The sequence below is a fragment of the Mastigoproctus giganteus genome, chromosome 2, assembly GCF_048544385.1.
Source record: "Mastigoproctus giganteus isolate SK-2022 chromosome 2, ASM4854438v1, whole genome shotgun sequence".
Taxonomy (NCBI): domain Eukaryota; kingdom Metazoa; phylum Arthropoda; class Arachnida; order Uropygi; family Thelyphonidae; genus Mastigoproctus; species Mastigoproctus giganteus.
In genome coordinates, this window is record NC_143576.1 from 225,649,080 (window position 1) to 225,664,579 (window position 15,500).

General features: G+C 37.0%; 1 protein-coding gene across 1 annotated transcript in view; it reads left to right on the top strand.

Moving 5' to 3' along the window:
- Positions 1 to 14,509: 14,509 nt before the first annotated feature.
- Positions 14,510 to 15,500, top strand: part of LOC150090186 (formimidoyltransferase-cyclodeaminase-like) — a 158,260-nt gene continuing 157,269 nt past the window's right edge. The window contains exon 1 of the mRNA XM_090369004.1: positions 14,510 to 14,721. Within this exon, the coding sequence (XP_090225130.1) occupies positions 14,665 to 14,721 (57 nt within the window). The 5' untranslated portion in view covers positions 14,510 to 14,664. The remainder of the gene's footprint in view (positions 14,722 to 15,500) is intronic.

Consider the following 15,500-nt stretch of genomic DNA (forward strand, 5'->3'; position numbering starts at 1 on the left):
AAAGCAATACATTAGTTAATTACTCAGCAAAGAGCAAAGTGACATCTCGGACTACTGTCCAAGCAACAAACTTATCAGGGGATATTAAACCATATGGAGAGAGAATTCGAGGAACCTCTGAGTCTGTTATCCAACAAAAAGCAGCAGCTCATCACACTGCCAAAGGAACAATACATAACGATCGATCCATTTCCATGGAATACCTGATGCCCACAGATCAATATCCTCATAAAAACACATTTTCATTTGAACTGAAACAAAAGAAATCAGAAAAATTTACGCCTCAGAATGTGCAGCAGTCATACATAGCCTCTGTAAAATATACTCTTCCAGAAGATATTTTAATGGGCGAAACTTCGCTGGCTGTTGGTCAGAATGCAAGCATTTCTCCTCAAAATTTTGCTAAACTTCGACTAAAACTTCCTTGGACATACCATTATCCTTTAGTTAAAGAATCACAAAAGTTATCATCGTCTCAGTTGATACCAACTGTTGAATCTGATGAGAGCATGGATGACGAACTTATTCGCTCTAGAAATTTAAGCTACCTTGTCTTAGGTGGCGATATAGTTTCTCCACCCCCTCTGCCTGATTCTTTTATAATACCAAAATAATAAACTCTAATTACTCGAGAAGCATTTTCTCTGACGTATTTTTATGTCCCAGGTGCTGGCCTACACAAGGAAAATGAACTGTACGTATTCTTCAAGTTATTGAAAATAAATTTTTCCTATTTTAGTGATAATATGCTCTGTGAAATAATCTTGACCACTGAACTCACCGAGTGTTATAATACTTAATATAAGAACGGCATTGAGGGAGAAAAGATAAGGAATTTTCATTCGGGAATTGGTACACAGGAATGAACTGGATGGGTATCGGGACGAAAAGGGCTCGCATAAGCCCCTAGTTAATTTTTTTTCTGGATTATCCGAGTCCTTTGTTTAAAAAATTAGTCTGATAAAACTTAACAATTTTAACCAGGGATGACCCTTAGCTGAAATTCTTCTCAAAAACTCTTTGAACAGATTGGCAGCACACCCCTAGTGGGACCTTACTATACATTACGGTCCCACTCTGTGAATACTTTCCTCAGTGGTATAGAATATAAAATGAATAACATGCATGAGTTTTAAGAAGAAAACAAGCACAAAACAAGATGATGAAATGGTAAGCAATTCTCACGAACACAGATCATGCAAAGGACTGACAGCACAAAGGGCATATTTTCATAAGGGTCAGATGCGGAAACGTGCTCTTATTGGCTGAGGGCGATCCTCCGCAGTGCAATGAATGCTGACCTGAGACCACCGCTATAGGCTTATAACACTGAAAAAAAAAATTATGTTAAGGCCATCCGAGAACGAGCTCATCTGCCACGTGTAATATGGGCAGATAAATACTGGCAAATTGTGTGTGGTCTCGGATTGATTTGCCTGTTTTGCTAGACCACACACCGTTAACCTCATCATTAATCATGGTCGGGTTTGTAATCCAGGCCTTTCCACGCGCTCTGGGGAAGCTAACACTAGGTCGAAAAACTATCTCCCATGATAGTTTTCTCATGTGCCAGAATAAAAGTAAAAAATATCATTAAAATCTATTTATAGGAGGGATGGCCTTTTTTTTATTTTTAACATATAATATACGCAACCGTCATGCGCCCAGTTAAAGTGTATAATAGAGCAGAAAAAAGCTAACAGAACAAAGTAGTACAAAACATAAAAATAAATAGTAGAATAACACACTTTGTACAATGAAAGTTCTTCAAACGGGAAAAGTCCAATTCAAGGAAATAAAAAAGGTATTCATGACATCAAGTCCAGTGCCATGAAGAAACTCGCAGAGAGCAGATAGCTGCAGAAGACATCATCACATACAAACGAATTAATGAGGACATCTTTAACCCAGAACTCATCAGTCAGCCAATCAACCAACTTTTCACTCGAATTTTAAGTGCAGAACCCGAAATCAGGGGTGAACTTCCTCCAAGGGCTCTTCTTCCTGACTCCAGTCTCCCCCTTCCAGATAATCCAACAAAAGGGGGGAAAATGAGTAATTTCTTTTATGATGTCAAAGCAGCGGCTCTTAATCCTGAGCTTCACCCCTAAAAGAAAAATCCTGGGTGCTTGAAAGAGCACGCGAAATTTTTTTTTTATCTTTTATAGTTTTATACGTGCATTTTGTCTCAAATAGTGGAAATGTAACTTCCCTAGCTTTTGCATATAAGTGTATATTAAATTTAATATAATCGCATTAATTAGGCTGAATTTTTCTCCCCGAATTCACCAAAGTTGGCCTTTGATCGACGCTATCATCACAAATCTTTATATAAAATAAATAAATTTTCTGTTTGTACTCCGGGACGACCAAATGATCAGAGGAGTTCACGAGATAGACAGAATACAAGAAACAGCACCGTATTCAGCAGTCACGGGCTTGAACCCCGGTCACTCAAGGCACGTGTACTTATGCACCCGCGCGCCTGACCACTAGGCTACGGCGACCTTTGCTGGATGGGATCTGCCAGATAAATTTATCAAAAGAATATCGTCCTTGAAATTGCTTGCGAGAAAACAAAAAAGTAGCATATTTCTCAATATCTCTAATTAAACGTCGCTCGCATGTTCCCTCAATGACATCTCACTCATCATGAAATATCTTTGTTTATTAGCCAATCCACACTTCAAAGTAAACATTCTCTCTGTTTCCAATCTATTACTATCAAGAATAATCATGTTATTAAATCAGGTTTAAAGGAATTTTTAAAGATGTAGAAGTCATCTGAAATATAATTTTACAACTGCATATTCTGTGTAAAACTGCGCATTAAAGAAAACCCTGAGAATAGTACATTGTAGAGGTATAGGTGGAATTTTTATATTTGATAATTTCTCTTCAATGGCATTAAAATGCAATATTAAAAATGACATTATATTTATTCAAATGAATTTTGTATACGGAATGTCAGCGTATCCTTCTCACACATTTCTTTTCCAGAGAGAGAGAGAGAGAGACTTCGAATATGTACACTTCCTCTCAAAAATATTCGAACATCAGTGAAATTGAAGAAGATGCAATTTTATTTAAAAAAATATAACTTGTGAGCCCCCTTTTAGCTTGAATTATAGCTTCGTGGAATATTGGTGGTCAGTTCAAGATAACAGCCAACGGGAAATGTCCTTAAATATTAAAATGAATTATACCGACCTTGTTCCATTTTTCCAATTCATCGAAAAGCTTTTCTATGGATTAGGACTCTGAGACAGCCAGGCTATTTGTGGGTCCTTGTTTTCATAAAACCTAATTTAACGAAAATAGAGGTCCCATAAAGACAATCTACGTACAAGAGTGGTTTTATAGGATGAAGTATCATCGTAGAGGATCACAAAAAGGCTCATTTCCATAGAAATGAGTATTCTACATACTACAGAATTGTTCCATTGATAGTGGCAAAGGATACAAGGAAGAAAAAAAAAAAATTTTTTTTTTTTCCACATTGCCAGTCCATCCTCTCTAATAATCCAGTTCTTCATTAAATTTATTCAAAGTACTTCCTTCTACAACAAAACACCACCAAATGGAATTTTGTTCCCACAAACTGGCTGGAAGAAAATTCCCGCATACCTATCCTGCAACCATCCTTCCTCAATTTAAATTTATGTCTCTTCAAATGTGTTTTCTGAGCAAAGAAGAAGAATGCCATCGGGTATTTTGCTTACTCAATCTGTTCAAAGCCTTAAACACCTCAGTCAGATCTCCACGCAGGTGCTTAGTTTCCAGAAGTTGAAATTTGCACAACTGGTCTTTATTCATAAGAGCAACATTTTGTTCCCCTATCTAATCTCATTGCTCTTCTCTGCACTCATTCCAACAGATCAGCATCCTTCCCAAAATGAGACTTTTACACCCTATGCAGTATCAAGATGTAACCTAATCATTGCCTAATACAACGGGAGGATAATCACCTCCTTATCCTTGCTAGCAAAATTCCTGTATATCATTAGCATTAGTAGGGCATATGACCCAAGAAAACAAGCCTATACAGTATCAGCAAAAAAAAAAAAAAAAAAAACCGCTTTCACCCATTTCACCTATCGATTGCCTCCAATATCTATCTATCTACACGTTAAAAAAGCTTTCCTCCTCTAGTGATATTTATTCGAAGCAATGGGAGAAGAAGGTGGGGCAATTAAGTCACTACAAATGCGTAGGTAAATAATTAAATTGTTGTCTTCCATTGAAAGACAACTTCCTCCATAACGTTCACCAACCTCGTGCACGTGCTTCACTTTAATACATGACCACACTGGGCATCATTTGATGTTCCATTGTAATATCAGCTGATGAAGGGACCCGATATAGTCTGTATATGTGTAAATAGTTTAGTGTTTTGTAAATACATATTTTAAATATTTGTATAGTTTGTAAATATTTTAGTCCTGCTCTTTCAGATGCAACAATATTCCTCATGGATGCGGGTCATATGGTACAAGTGGGCGGGGAAATTACGTCACTACAAATGCATAGGTAAATAATTACGTAGGTCATTTCCTGATTAGATATCGACCAGCGCGTTTCGACAGGTGTGTCTTTTACAAAAAAAAAAGATTTGGCTTACTCTGTCATACCTCTACATTTTACATAGAAAAGCGTGCGCGGACGGGGCGAGCAAAGCGGGCAGGGGACGAAACCCTCTAGTTTATTATTATTATATTAGGGTGACCTGTAATTGATTACATATGTACTGTGTCTGTAAATTGCATGTGTTCTCTGGTCGATTTGCCTGTTTTGCTGGACGAAAAAACCCAGTTCTGGGGGAAAATCTTGCTGTCTATGCCTGAGACCAACTAACTCAGCCACGGAGTGAAAATAGCCCATTAAAGTAACTTGCGTTATCGACGGGATTCGAACCGGGGCCTTTTCCATCTGGTGTGGGGAGGACGGTGACGATACCATTGTACTACCGCGCCAACCAACAGTTGCTGATGTCACAGACTGTCAGATTTTAAGGGGGATAAAAACAGCGTTATTATTATTAGCATTAGTATTAGTAGTGTAGTTTTTCTTGCAGCATATGATGCAAGAAAGCAAGCTTATACAGCATCAACCAAAAACCAAAAAAAAAAAAAAACTTCTCATATCACCAATCCATTCGCTACGAAAGTTTGTCCACTTCTTCCTCGACTTTATTTAAGTTATCAACTTCCGCAACAACAGATGGAAGTTTGCACGGCAATCAACTACCCGCTAACTAAAGTCAAATTTCTCAAATCTACCTCATTCAGACCACCTCGCAGGTGCCTAGTCTCCAGACCTGCAATTTGCAGAACTTGAGCCTTCCTTGGAGAGCAACCTTTTATTCCCCTCACAAATCTTGTTGCCCTTCTCTGTACTCGTTCTAGAAACTCTATAACCTTCCTAAAATGAGGCCTCCAGACCTGTACGCAGTACTAAAGGTGTGGCCTGACCTTATACAAAGGGATAATCAACTCATTCCTGCTCAAACTCGAAAAAAACTCAAACTATTAAATCACGGCCATCCATATTTATATGTCCGTATAAATCATTATAAGACCCCATGACCTTCTCTGGAACCTTTTCTGCACTTCTCAGAAAACTTCATATCTGACGGCACAATTAACCCCAGGTCTTTTTCATTCTCCCAGTACCCTGAATGTAGTACCACACAGTTGGTATGTTACTCTGGGGTTACTGCTACCCGTATGCGGTACTTTGCATTTGTCAACGTTAAACTTCAGTTGCCACCTCTCAGCCCATCTGCCCAACTTTTCTAGATCCTCTTACAGCAACGTACATCGTTACTGTCATTAACAACCTTGCCAAACTTTGTTCATCTGCATTTGGACATTAAGCCTGATATACTTTCATCAATATCATCGATAAGTGTACAAAATAACAATAGATCCAACACCGAACCCTCGGGGATTCCACTAATAACATTAATCGACGAAGAGCAGCATACATCGATTACCACTCTCTGTCTTCTCCCATTCAACCACCCTTCTTTCCATTTTAGCAGCTTGCCCTTAATGCCATACTGCTCCAATTTGTACAGTCGTCTTCCATGTGCAACAGTATCAAAAGCTTTCCTGAAATCCAAGTATCTGATATCATAATTATTATTTGCATCTAGTTCCTTTGTGACCACTTCATAGTATCCAATCAAATTGGTCAGACAAGACTTCCCCTTAACAAACCCATACTGTTTCTGAATTATTACTACAGTCTTCTTTAGATGATCCAAGGATGCTCCCATAATTATGGTTAATGGGGTGTTGCTTACTTCCTTTGCCATCTCTTTTAATATAACTGGATAGATCCCATCATCCCCTGTTACCCTTCTTATGTTTAACTTGAACAGTTTATATTCCACATTCTCTCAGTTATTACAAATTCATTTAGCTCCATGTTAAGTTTAATAAGCTTCTGTGCTCCACTTTCCAACAATATTCCTTAAGTTTGAATGTAGTTTCCAAATATTCATTCATTTTGTCAGTTTTCGGAGCAGGATCAGCAGCAGTTGAATCATCAATATCAAGTGGACCATGCCGATTCATCCCCTTCCTTCTAGAGTTTATATAAGTGAAGAAGTCTGTTTTGCTTTTCTTGAAATTCTTTCCCAGAAACTTCTCATAATTTGAATTGGCTGTCTAATCTCCTTTGTGACCTGATTGCAGATTAGTTTATATCTGTATAGGCTCCTGTATATACAATTTATATACGCCCCATGCATTTTTATTCTCTGCCAGCAGTCTCATTAGTTCATCTGACATCCATTTAGGCCTAATCCTTGAACAGTATCTCTTAATTGGTATGAAAAGCCGTGCAGCTTCCAAGATTAATTCCTTGAATCCTCCCGTTTAGAATTTGGTGTTGGTAACATCATTAGTTGGTCCCACTGTATAGAATTTAAAAACTGTCTCAGACCACAGCAGTCACCTTTACGAAAGCAAAAACCTTTCCCTTTACCTCTGATGGTAGTTACATCTTTAAATAAATTCCGCATTAATACACCCTGATCGCTGCCACGTAGTGGTTGTTTTATCTGCAAATTCTTAATGTATGAATAATCACTGCTGATAATTAGATCAAGAATATTACTCCTTCTGGTTGCCTCTCGAACATGCTGCTGTCGAAAACAGTCATCCAATAAAACCACAAAAGTTTTGCTAGTGTGCGAGTGACCAACACAACTTCCAGTCAATATCTGTGAAATTAAAACCCCTCATTATAAAACATTCTGATTTACTCGCCCACTCTGTTTCTCTGTACGGTTGTTCATTGTACTTATCAGAGTCATTAGGCCTATAACACACTCGTACTTTCATTTTTTTGCCTTAGATTTTACGTGTTGCTTAACTAACAGCATAATCCCTCCTCCCTCCTTTCCTATCCTGTCTATTCTTTCTGTACATATTGTATTTTCCAAATTCCAGTTCTGTATTCCTTTTATTTCTGTGACGCCAAGTCTTTTATATTCCAACAATATAACCGCCTTTGATGTCTTGACCCGCACTTCAAATTCATGAAATTTATTTACTAAACTCCTAGCGTTGGTGTACATGCAAGTATACGTGCACCTGTTTTTATTCTTAGTTACCCTTACACAGCCCATGTATCTAGCTGTTTCATGATGACTTCCAACTGTTCTTGAAATCCCAGCAACTTAATTTCCAGCCTGCTACTCATTCCAATAGATGCAGCGCAAGAATCACTTCCACTTTTGTCTGCAGCTACAGCTAATCTATTAGACTGTGAATCCCTCAAGCTAGCAGTTTCCCGACCAACCTTACGCTGCCAGTTTCTCCTGTAATTCATGTGGGTACAAACGATATTAAAGAACACGACCTAACCATCTGTTAGATAAATAAAGGACTTTTCTGAAAAAAATGTCGCGATTTATGCCAGAACGCGTATGTGTTTGAAATTGTGCCTAGATGTAACTGGAGAGATTATATGCTGTATTCCTGGTGGATTAACTCAAGATTTGAAGAAATCTCTAGGAAGGAACTTTTTATCAGTGTTGCCCACACTTGGAGGTATAAACAATTTATTTCGGAGAGACGGTATTCATTTCAACAAAGGTGGTGCAAAGATTTTGCTAGTATCACTGAAGATACCTTAAGTGTTCAGAGAAACTACTAGTTAGAGGGAGAAGGGTAATATAAACCCGCGTTCATCTAATGATTTGAATAAAAGTAATGTTGCCCACCTCTAAAGAATTCTTGTTTGTTGCCGCAACAGCCGATGTTAGCAATATGTTTTGAGAGTAGCAACGTTTCAAGTGAGCAGGAAGATAAAGGTAGGGAAACAAGTTTAAAAAAAAAAAAAAAGGGGTTTGTCAGGGTGTTATACTATAGAAGAATACTTAGGCTTAACTGCATCTTATTGTCAGAGGTATATTGCGAAAAAAATAGTACCGGAACGCTCGTTCTTCAGAAGACTGTATGATAACGCCACATCGACTGTACAGTGACTGAATCAGACTACAGACTCACGGTTCATAGAACAACCAGTTCTAGCGTTCAGCTCATGGCAAATCAAAATGCAGTGTTCGCACGCATCACAGTATATCTCGTTCGTTGGATCTCTTTATCTAACATATTGTACTTTAGTAAGAAACGTTCAAGTTTCATTGCGAAATTTATATTTTTGTTTTTAAATAAATTTTTAAAGAAATCTATTAATTTTAAAGATTACTATTAATATATATCTTTAGTAGCAATGGTTAAAATAGATATTTCTCCCTCCCCTTTGATTTCCCATTGTTTCATAATATTAGGTGTATAAATTAATTGATTTTCTATTATGACATTTATAAAAAAGTACCGGAACGTCGTTCCGGCCCGAATACACCACTGCTAATTGTCAATAAAGTGGGTGAATTCAAACTCCTAGTTAGAACAATTAATGCTGACATAATAGGACTAACAAAAACGTGGTGCCACGCGGAAACTGGGGACGACGATTTCCACTATAGCATGCGTGACTTATTTAAGTAAGATAGGGAAGGCAGACGGGGTTGACGGGTCATGCTTGTTATCAAAATTAGTCTGAGCCGAAAAAGAACTTTTGCTCAGTCAGAAGTTACATCTGCTAGAATAAAATCTGTGTGATGTGAGTTATTTGGAGGCAAAGGTATAATGAAAGTGGGAGTAATCTATAGACCAGAAGATTGTGAAGAATATGACGAGAGACTTTACACAATAATGAAACGGCAAGCAAGTGTGAATGTCTTATTATGGGCGACTTCAATCTACTCCTAATTGATTGGAATAAGTGGAAGGGAAACACTATTTGGAATAAATTTTTAAATAAACTAGGTGATCATTTGTATTAGAATGTTGGTGAAAATACTAGGGGTAAAAATATTCTTGACACTAGTTACGGATCAAATGACATTACAGGTTTTATATTACAGGAATCATTGGTAGGTAGTGAAGACAGAGTCGTTAGTTTGAAGGTGAAACGCTGTTATAGCAGTTAAAGGAAAAGGCACAGGCTTTAAATTCAGAAAATGGGACTATGACAGTTTAAGGAGCTACATGACATCTATTAATTGAGCAGATTATAGAGGGAGGGCCAATATAATTATTAGAATCATGGAATGCCATCAAAGCAGTAATCACAGAATCCTTGAACTTATATGTATCATGAAGAAAATATTGCACGAGGAGAATGCTGAGTTGGATGAACCTGCTGACTGATAATAGCACAATAGTAGCCTACCAACTGTTAAAACACACAAAAGAACATGACATATGTGAATGTGAACTGGTACAATGAGACAGACGAGTGACTGTACATCGCACTACTGCAAGCTAAAATACCTCCGTAGACACAGTATACCATTTTGTTCACGATGTACTGGCTGGTACACAAGATGGTTGTCAAAGAAAATTAGTGCAGAGCATGTGGCATTAATTAATATTGCATTAATCGATTTCAAGCATTTGAAACGCTAATTTAAAATGTGTGAACGGTTACAAATTCCATATTGGCTATGAAAAGCAGGTCAGACATCGAAGGCAATGTTGATGGTGTGCAAGCATAACGATTCTCTCGTGAGAAAGAAGTCAAAGACCGCCATTTGTAGGAAATGAGATGATGATATTTTGGGATATATATATATATATATATTCTATTGTGAGTTTCTCTACTGTAGAGAAACTGAATGCAAATTGCTACTGCACAACACAGTGATAATTGAAGTTATACGGAAGAAATGATTTTTCTTGCTCATAATGCAAGATCCTTCTCTAGAATAACTCCCATTCAAATCTTCTGGGACTGTTTTATCCATAATCCAGAGTCTTGGACCTTGCGTCTAGTTACGTCTGTCTGTTTGGACTGCTGGAAGAGCAGTTTGAAGAAAAAAAATTCTGACGTTTTGCTGATCTGTTAGCTAAGGGCCACTAGATGATGCACAGAATCAATCACCATTTCTACAGAGCAAGAACTGAGCGGTTAGGAAAAATTCGCAGTTGCTATGGCTGTTATATGGAGAGGTACAGGACAGTGCAATGGTATCCTTTTTACTTCTGAACTATTGTAAAATGGAGCTCTTAGTAAATTTGTTTCGCCTTCAGTTATTGAAATACTACAGAGCAGTTTTTGCCAGTTTCCCTCGCAAATTTTTGTCTTGTTATTTTTTTTTTTACGCTACAATTCCCAACCTCGAAGTGCTGCAGAAAGCTAATCAGATATTTGCAAGATACTCTCAAAAGCTTGTTTAAAATCTATTAACGTCAATCCCACTTTGTACTGCCTTTACATACCAATATAAATCCCTTAAAAAATCGTAAGTTAAAGTTGATAGTTGGCTCCGTAATTATATAAATTTGTGAGCTTTTAATAAAGTCTAATAAATAAAAACACAGATGCTTGTTTAATAACTTTGCATAGTTTATAATCAGCGCTCTTCAACGTGATCGGTCTCCATCCAACTTTCCAGGTCTTCTCAAAAGTGCAATGAACCGTTCTACAAAATCCCTGCTAGTTTGCATAGCCTGAATTCTCCCTTCACTTAATAATGTACAGCCTCTTGAAAAAATCATTGTAAACATCTTTAATATAGAAATATGTCCAGGGAATTTTTATAAAATTCAATTAGCAGTTAATTTGGTCCTGATGTTTTTCATCATCATCATCATGAACATGATCCAGCTTAGGTCTTTTAAGAGCTGTTCCGTTGTAACTCTTGGAGGTGGTCTTGATCTCGCCATCGTTGTCTTGGTCGACCAACATCTCTCTTGCCTGTAGGTTTATAGTTAAAGGCTAATTTTGGGATCCGGTCTGGGTTCATTCTTTCTATGTGGCTGATCCATTTTTCCTGATACCGTTTCATGTCATTTACTATGTTATCTACTTTTAATTTCTCGCGGATATCTAAATTTCTTTGGTGGTCTAGTCTTGTAAAGCCTAATAATGGTCTTAAAAATCTCATTTGTGCTGCTTCTAGTTTGTGTGCATATTTCTTATTTATGACCCAAGTTTCACAGCTGTAGAAGAGGGCTGGTTTTGAAGTGATGTTGTGCAGTCGTAATTTTGTTTCAGTTGTCATTTGTTTGGCGTTTAATCGTTCCATTCATTTTATTATATTTTTGTAGTTTAGTGTGGATCTCTTTCCCTTCATTTGATATTAAATTTCCCGAATAGGTGAAGTCATATATTAGTTCTATTATTTTATCATCAATAATATTTTTGACTCTTTGTATGTTTTTTCCACATAATCCCATTGATTTTGTTTTTGAGGTAAAGATTTTCATCTCGTACTTTTTAGCTATTTTATTAAGTTCATTTGCTGCTATCTGTAGTTCATCTTCGGATTTTGCAATTATAACTTGATCATCAGCATATAATATAGTTTGGATTTTATTCCTGTTGTTCAACTGTATTCCGTTGTTAATTGTTTGTTTCCATTCTTTAAGAATTTTATTGATGTAGATATTAAATAAATTTGGTGATAGTTCACATCCTTGTTTCACTCCTTTATTGGTGTTAATTGGGTCTGATAGTTGGCCATTAGAATGTTTTATACAGACTTTTGAGTTTTTGTATAGGCTTTGGATCGCTTTCCGGAGTTGGGTTGGGATATCTTCTTCACGTAGAATCTGCAAAGTTTTTCCCGGTTTACATTGTCATATGCTTTTTCATAATCAATAAAGAGCAGAAATGTTGGTAGATTGAATTCTCTTCTTTTCTCCAAAATTTGTTGTAGTGAGAAAATGGCATCTATTGTGCTTCTCCCTTTTCTGACCCCACATTGTTCTTCTTCTAAGAATTGTTCACTGTATTTATTAAGTTTATTCTTTAGTATATTAGAGTATAGCTTTGCAGCAGTTGACAACAATGTTATCCCTCTGTAGGTGTTAGGGTTATTTCTGGAGCCTTTTTTGTGTAAATTGATTACTATTCCTGTTTCCCAATCTTTGGGTATCTGTTGTTTATGCCATATGATGTTAAATAATTTTAGTAGTGCGTTTTTTAGTAAGGTTCCCCCATATCTAAATAGTTCTACATTCAAATTGTCTATGACTGGGCTTTTTGATTTGATTTTTTTTGATTTTTGTAATATTAACTCTAGTTCTTCCATTGTTATATTTTTTTATATCCCATGTTTTTCCTTTCTTAAATTCTCTCATTATTGTTTTAATTCAAGGACAATGATGAAATTGCGTGATCTTACCATATTATCATTAGCATTAGAAGAGACATATAATGCAAGAAAGACTGCATTAGCCAAAAAACTTTCCATTTCACCTACCCATTTACTCCAAAACTTTGTCCAGTATTTCTTTGAATTTATTTAAGCTGTCAACTTCCACAATGACAGATGGAAGTTTGTTCCAGCAATCACCCACCCGCTGGCTATAGGCAAATTTCCGCACAACTGTTCTACAACTGTCTTTTCTCAATTTGAATTTAAAACCCCTCATGCGATTAATCTGGGCAAGAGGAAGAATCCCATCAGCATTGAGCTTGCTCAGACCATTCAAAGCTTTATAGGACTCAATCAGATCACCTCGCAGGTGCCTAGTCTCCAGATGTTGCTATTTTTAGAACGTAAGCCTTTCTTGGTAAGAGAAACTCTTCGTTCCCCTCACCAATCTCGCTGCCTTTCTCTGTATTCGTTTCAGCAGCTCTACATCCTTCCTAAAATGGGGCCTACAGACCTGTATGCAGTACTCAAGGTGTGGCCTGACCATTTCCTTAATTTTGATTAAAAAAAGAATTCCAAATCTGAAAAACTCGCTGATTGACAATAGACAGAAAACATAACAACTGTTGTGTTTACCTTTCAAAAAATAATATTATAGGATTAAAAGATGTTAGAAACTTATATAGAACCCTGGGTAATATTTTTTTCTGTATAAATATGCCCAATCCCTAGCGCCGAGCAGTCAGTGATCGATCTTTAGTGAGAGCAGAACGTTTCTCTGTGATCGATATCGAACGCAGGTAATGCGTTCGATATTTTGATTTTATTTCCACTGCTACTACGTCGAAATACCCCTGCAGAAGTACAGTAGTATACTGCGTAGGGAAAATGCGGCCCAACGATAGGGGGTTACAGCTAAACATTACTGTGTTTAAAAGGGAAGTTTTACTTCCATACACCCCTTGACAATTCACTTAGACAAAATCATTATTCACAGTTTGCAAACAGAGGCCGCTCGCCTGCTGATAAAAAGCCAGTGAGCTTTGAAACAAGCTGGGTTTGTGAGAGTGTTTCATACAATTATTTATTGTCTCATGCCTGTCGTCGGGGCGGCTATAATCACCGCCTCCCCACACTGTGTGGAAAAGGCCCGTATTCGAATCCCTTCAATATCGCAAGGAACTTTTATGGCCTTTTTTTCCACTCAGTGACTGAGTTAGTCGGTTTCAAACTTGGTGATGAAAAACCTGAGTTTCCCTACGGAAACTCTGGTTTTTTCCAGCATAACCAGCAAATCGACTGGAGAACATACGCAATTTACAGATATAATACACATAGGCAGATGAATTAGTTTTCGGGTGGCTCTAAAATGACACTTTGTGTCATGTCTGTCGCTTCTTTCCTGTTTTCAAACTTTTTTTTATTATTATTCCTGTCACTCACTCAGAGGTCTTATGAGATTTGGAGATTAATTGTTATACAAAAATTGAAACTACTGTTCTGGCAGTGTTTTAAATTTTTAATGTATAGAGGATCCGCCGATTGGTGATGAAATTGTATCATAATCGATTTATGATGATACAATTTAACCCTTAAAGAAATACCAATTGGTGATGTTTTAAGTTGTATGATTCGAAAAGATATTAGCAACTTATGCAGATCTATGGATATCGGTATTTGTTGCTAAGTTGAACATAATGATCAAGCATTGAGAGCCCAAAGTCTCTCCAGGATCGAGGTCGACATTCGCATTTTTTTAATATTAATTAAAACTGTTTAGATGGCGCGCTGTTACAATCATGAGTGTTGCGAGTGTTTCAGATTTTGACATGTAAACAGTTGGGGTTAGTGTATTATGAGTCATTGCGTTTAGTTATAGTACTAGCTGTCGTGGCTCGTTTTTGGGACGTGTGTTTTAAGGTGGTTTGTAAGGCCTCAAGCTGCAGGGAAAGTAATTTTGATATCATCAGGAGCATAAGATGAAAACGAAAATTGTTGAATGTGTACCCAATTTCTCTGAAGGACAGAATAAGGAGGTAATATTACAGGATTATCTGGACTTTTAATCGTCTTTTATATGTATATACAGACGCTCCTATAAATTCTGACTCTATGCACAGCTTTTAGGGAGTTGAAGGAAAGGTGGAGATAAACACGGCTTTAATTCACCAAATCATTCCGGCGTGGCTGAGTTTCTTGGCGCAGTATAACCTTAGTTGTTTTTGCGCCAATAAACACAAAATCAATCAATCAATCGGCGTGGCTGAATATCAACATAAAAGCTGTATTGCCCAGCTTGGGCTGGCTTTGAAGTCGATTCTTTCGGCAGTTTTGAATCTAGTTCTAAGCTGCTCAAGGCTGACCGTGAGCTGGGGCAAAGATGTCCACTTGTGGTGTGATTCTAGGGGCCCTTTCCCCCAAATAATCCGATCTTGGCGGCTGGTTGTTATTAATTTGGATCATTAAAACGGTTCACAAAACCGACCAAAAAAAAAAAAAAAACATTTGGAAGGGTGGAAAAATGACGTGTTCAAATAAAAAAGGAGACTATTTTGAAAGGTAATGTTAAGTTTTATTAAAACTTCGCACCAATAAAATTTTATAAAAAAATCACCTAGAAAACCGTGTAAAGCTATGCAAAAATGATACAATACTTACATAATAAATAGCAGAACCATTTATTATCCAACAGTAATAACATAACTATTATTAAAGTTAAAAAGGAAGCCTTCCACCCCTTCATGAGAAAATTGTCACAACCACATATCTTTTCAGTAATATTTGGTTTCAAGTTAGAACTAAATAGAATCCTCTC